The sequence below is a fragment of the Austrofundulus limnaeus genome, unplaced genomic scaffold (assembly GCF_001266775.1).
Source record: "Austrofundulus limnaeus strain Quisiro unplaced genomic scaffold, Austrofundulus_limnaeus-1.0 Scaffold0, whole genome shotgun sequence".
Classification (NCBI taxonomy): Eukaryota; Metazoa; Chordata; class Actinopteri; order Cyprinodontiformes; family Rivulidae; genus Austrofundulus; species Austrofundulus limnaeus.
In genome coordinates this window covers 7,443,309-7,448,149 of record NW_013952402.1, presented here as the reverse complement: position 1 = coordinate 7,448,149, position 4,841 = coordinate 7,443,309, and the positions used below count along the sequence as shown (strand labels likewise).

At 36.7% G+C, this 4,841-nt stretch overlaps 2 protein-coding genes across 2 annotated transcripts in view; both read left to right on the top strand.

The window, feature by feature from the left end:
- The window catches only part of rgs7a (regulator of G protein signaling 7a), a 52,624-nt gene extending 51,587 nt beyond the window's left edge, over positions 1-1,037 (top strand). Inside the window, exon 17 of the mRNA XM_014001379.1 lies at positions 657-1,037. Within this exon, the coding sequence (XP_013856833.1) occupies positions 657-1,007 (351 nt within the window). The 3' untranslated portion in view covers positions 1,008-1,037. The remainder of the gene's footprint in view (positions 1-656) is intronic.
- Positions 1,038-1,469: 432 nt separating this feature from the next.
- The window catches only part of LOC106512871 (gremlin-2), a 9,439-nt gene continuing 6,067 nt past the window's right edge, over positions 1,470-4,841 (top strand). Inside the window, exon 1 of the mRNA XM_014001392.1 lies at positions 1,470-3,628. The gene's annotated coding sequence lies outside the window, so the exon portion shown is untranslated. The remainder of the gene's footprint in view (positions 3,629-4,841) is intronic.

The following is a 4,841-nucleotide window of genomic DNA, read 5'->3' as shown; positions in this document are numbered from 1 at the left end:
CCCAAATCTCATGTGAAGTCTCTGACTTTTGTGTTGGCGCATCCTGGTGGACTATGTGTAAAATGCCAGAATTCATATGATGCTGCTACAAAGCTAAAAATCATAGTTTGCTGATATATACTGTATTTGTTGTCAAAATACCTTTTAGTACATACAGTATGTTCTTAAAATAAAATGAACAGTCCAATGATCATTTTATTGATATGTATAAAGACGGCAAAGGCTGAAAAATCTGGAAGTCTGTATGAAATTGGAGGTAGTTTAAGGATTAAATGTTTTATGCTTTTTAAGCTAAAAAAGGGGGTGGTTGTATTATACATGAAACCGTATTATACACGAATGAAWACGGTAATTGTTAATTTAATTTTTATTTTTAAAAATGCATGGAGAACAATAAACTAATAAAACAAACATAATAAACTAAATAAAAAAATATTCCCATGGCATTTAGGGGTTAAAATGATAGTAAATTATCTTTGAAAACAGCATGGGGTTTATGAGGGGGTCCCTGGAATTTTTTCGCCCTTGTAAGGGGTCCCCACATCCAAAACGTTTGAGAACCCCTGCATTATAACATCAATTATACAAGCYAGAAATTAGTCTAGAAATTATGCTGCACTAAGCCTTTAAAATCTTCTCTGTCTTCTTGAGCACAGGGGGAACTGGCAGACAGGAGGTTGACAAGTTGTGTGCCACCACGCTCAAACCAACGGCTTCCCTCTCTCTGGGACAGAAAAAAAGGGACCATCATTTCTTCATCATCATCGTCCGTCATCTGCTTTTTGGCTCAGCCGGATGATGAGCCAATCCGCCTGTTCGTCTGTTGTCCACGGGACGTTGCATGTCCACGGAGAGGACGCCACTCGCTTCGCTCTCTTCTTTCCGAACAGTTCTTATTCCAGTATTCTCAGAAAGAAGGCACCGCTGGACTCGTGAGGACAGTGAGATGGGGTGGTCAAATTCAGAGATTCGGTTGGAGCCTATTCTCTCACTTCCAGCTGAAATAAATGATGTCAGAGAGAAATAAGAAAAAAAAACTAGAACAAAACCCGTAGAACGACAGCTTACACCAATAACCAATTCCATCGCTTTACATGAGGTTACAGATAATTTGTCACACTATGGGAAGTGTTGTGCAGAATGAATATACAAATATATATACATATATATTACAGTTCCGATTATTTATTGTGCATCTAGTTTGCTTTTCATTGTTTTATTGCACTAAAATAATTAGCACATATGGTTGTCATTGCACCTGTAAAGTCCAAATTTACAAAAAAATGCTGTCTCCTGTCTAATGTAGAACATAATTCTTTGTTATTCTCTCGTGCATTTATTTTTATACCATATTTAAATACACTTTTACTTACTTGTATTATTAAAGTTGATCCTCTATCTGTTACTGAGGTCTGAGCTTGTATGTATATTAATTTTCCATCCAAGTCTGTCTCCACATTTATCCCGATAATCAGCGTTCATGCTCCAGTGAGTCTGTGTCTCATAAATGAGATGCTGTACTAATGCAAAGGATTTAGCGTGAAWTTATAGGGATTTCCAAGTTGTGCACTTCCCCCTTCTACCAGCAGAGAGCGATCACTTATTTCCCAGCGACTAATAGGAGCCTCCTCAGCAAAGTTCAGCAAACATTTAGATAAATGTAACTTTGTCATGCAAAAGTGTCATCATCCTCAGGCCCACTGAGAGGGTTATTGTTCAGACTTTAGCCCTCTTGATGTTTCGCAGGATCTGTTGATGTTTCAGCCCTTTGATGGAAGAAGTGACCGTCTGTGTTTTCGGTGTCTGTGCCCAGCAGTCATTGTAGCACGAACCACAAAACAGACAAACATCTTTGTCTCGGCTGCATCAAGGAATTTGGAYTGTGGCATTTTTCAAAGCGTGCTGTTAGAGCGTCTGGGTACGTGCGTATGATGATTTATGGATTGGAGGTTATGAGTTTAATGTGAAGTGGTTTCAGTGCCAATGAGAAGTCTGCAGAGAACCATTGTTTGTTCATTGTCCCCCCTTTTGTTGTTTTTGGTGGCAAAATGTCCTATTATTTCAGAAAATGGGAGTGGAAATGTGGAATTGACCAGGGAAGAGAAAGAAATCAAGAAGACAGACTTCTACCCTCACCCCTTATTCATTTTTTTATTGGTWATCTTTGTGGTCTTAAAACATTAATCCAGGCTTTCTGAAAGTCTTTCAAACTTTTTCTCTGGACTTAAACGGCTTTAATTCTCATTTTTAGTCCAGTGCCTAACCAATTTCAGATTTTTAATTTTTTTTGTTTATTTTGTTTCATTTGTTCAGCTTTTATGGGGCTTAACCAGCCATATGTCTGTTAAGTCAGATCAAGGCACATAAAAAGTTCCTAAACTCAACGAATGATTCAGGGTTGAATCAACACATAGCAAAGAACCCATTATAAATTAGATCTTTAGGTATAGTTACTAAGGAGTTTGTCAAGAAGAGACAATTTGTTCCCTTTTTTTACATTAAATGCATTGAAATGATCAAAACTACTTGTTGAGAAAACAAAGTATTACTTTGACACAAACAAGCTGATTCATAAAGTATCATCAGCTGAAAACTTGGCAAACATCCACAGGAGAAGTCATCACTCAGCTCCTGTGTCAGCTCTTTGTTGGGCTTTTTCCAACTTCTAAGGATTTTCAGACAGTTTTCATTTTCTGTAGATTGTTCTTTATAGGTTGAAAAATTCTTCTTTCCACTTGCCTACTGTTCTCCTTTAGGTGCAGACTACACAACGTTCAGTATTAAAATAATCAGGTGTAAGAACAGTACTGAAGAGGGTTAAAAAGTCTGGACATGGAAAAACAAATGGACATGCCGTTAAAGACAAGAAAAGAAAATTTCCATGATGCAAACTATAAATAAATTCAGATTTATTTATTATTTTGTTTACATCATAGTTATGCACAATTAGTTAGATGCATAATACATTTAAGTTATATGTGTTGACGACACAGGGTCATCCTTTCATTTTGCATGACTCATTTTTTTTAAAAATCTTATTTTAAATAGTAAAAAAAACAGTCCTGGGAAAATGATGGAGTACCAGGACTGGATTGCATAAACTGACAGACAAAGGTAGACACACGGACAGACAAATGAAAACAGAGAAATTTTGTTTGATTCCCACAGTGACCACGGCCAATAGGAAATAACCCTCCCAGTTTTGAGAAAGGAGGTGGGGTGGCAGAGATTCAGACTCAGGCAGGCTTYACAGTGACTCAAACACGCTCAAAGACAGACTGCAGACAGTCTCCTCAGAACTAAGATACAAGCTTACTGTGACCAACCCTCAGCWTTTTTCTCTTCAACCAGAAACTTTACAAAAAAAAAAAACCCTTAAAGGTAGAGGAGGAAAACGAAAGATGATATGCAACATGGTCAGGAGGATGTGAAACTGAGCAGGTTCTTCACTTTTTTACAATATCTAGTTAAGAAAAAAAAGGGGACCAGGACGAGCCTGAGGATACTACAGATTATGTTGCCATGGAAACCAAAACCTGGAAGCGGACACGAGGACCACTGAGTGTGGACAAACTCCTTTGACTGCATCTTCAAAGCAATAYAATCCTGCTGCACACTGTGGTGAGAGGTACATAAACTTTGCATTTTATTTCATTTTTTACCTGGAAATGTGACACCAAATTCTAAAACTAACAACTTCTTGCAGCTGCATACAGATTTATTTTAAATGAATCATTTTTGTAGTTTGTGATGAAYAATAACACACGTTTACACCTTTAATTACAGTTTTTTATTTAAAGTTACATAATTTTTAAAATAGAGATGTATCGTTTGACAAAGTGCAAAAATAATACAGTTTTGAACTCTGATGCATCTATGGGATCAGCAGAGAAATTAGTCCTTCTGACTGCTGATTTGACATAAATCCCACGTGAATGTGAGACAGAGTGACTCAGTGAGTCTCCCAGTGACTCAGCACACAACCATGTAACTGGGAAATAAAAGAAAACAGTTCTACAGCTATTTCTTTATTTGTGCCAAGAGGAATGGTTTGACTCCCACTAAGGTAGCCCATTGTAAAAAAAACACACACACAAAAAAAAAAAAACATACCTTCCAGGCACTGTAAGGTGTCCTAGATAAAAGTGTCAACAGAATTACTATAATTAGTGGCTGGAGGTTGCAGATAATTAGTGTTATGAGTGAGAGAATTAGAGAGTGATGACGGCGAGGTTGTAGTGATCCTCTCGGTGAGATTAAAAGTCTGTTGATCTTCTCTARAGCACACAGAAAACACACAAACCACAATGCAACACAATAAAAGGAAGATGATCACTATAAAGTGAACTTTTACATGTAAAAAAAATTGTTCAGCTCATGTGAACAGGTGTTTATCATGTGAGTGTTCATGTTTTGTGTTGTGTTTAAACCAGAGTTGTAAAGTAACTAAGTACAAATACTTTGTTACTGTACTTGAGTAGAATTGTTAGGTGCCTGTACTTTACTTGAGTAATTATTTTTCAGCCTGCTTTTTACTTCTACTTCTTACATTTTCACATCTGTACTTTCTACTCCTTACATTTTTTAAAAAGGCAAGAAGTGGAAAGTTGTTACTTTTATCTTATTTCTGCTTGTTTTCATTCCAGCTTGTAAAAAAATAAATACTATCCATATACATTGTGCCTCCTAGATGGAGTGAATTTAACTGTGGTTGAATGAGAAGTATAAATATATAAAATTCTGATACCGTATTAGTTTGTACACAAATCATGTCACACTCCAGCAGGACACAGCAGATGTATATAGCCTATGAAGATGCATGTGGCGGCACTATATATATA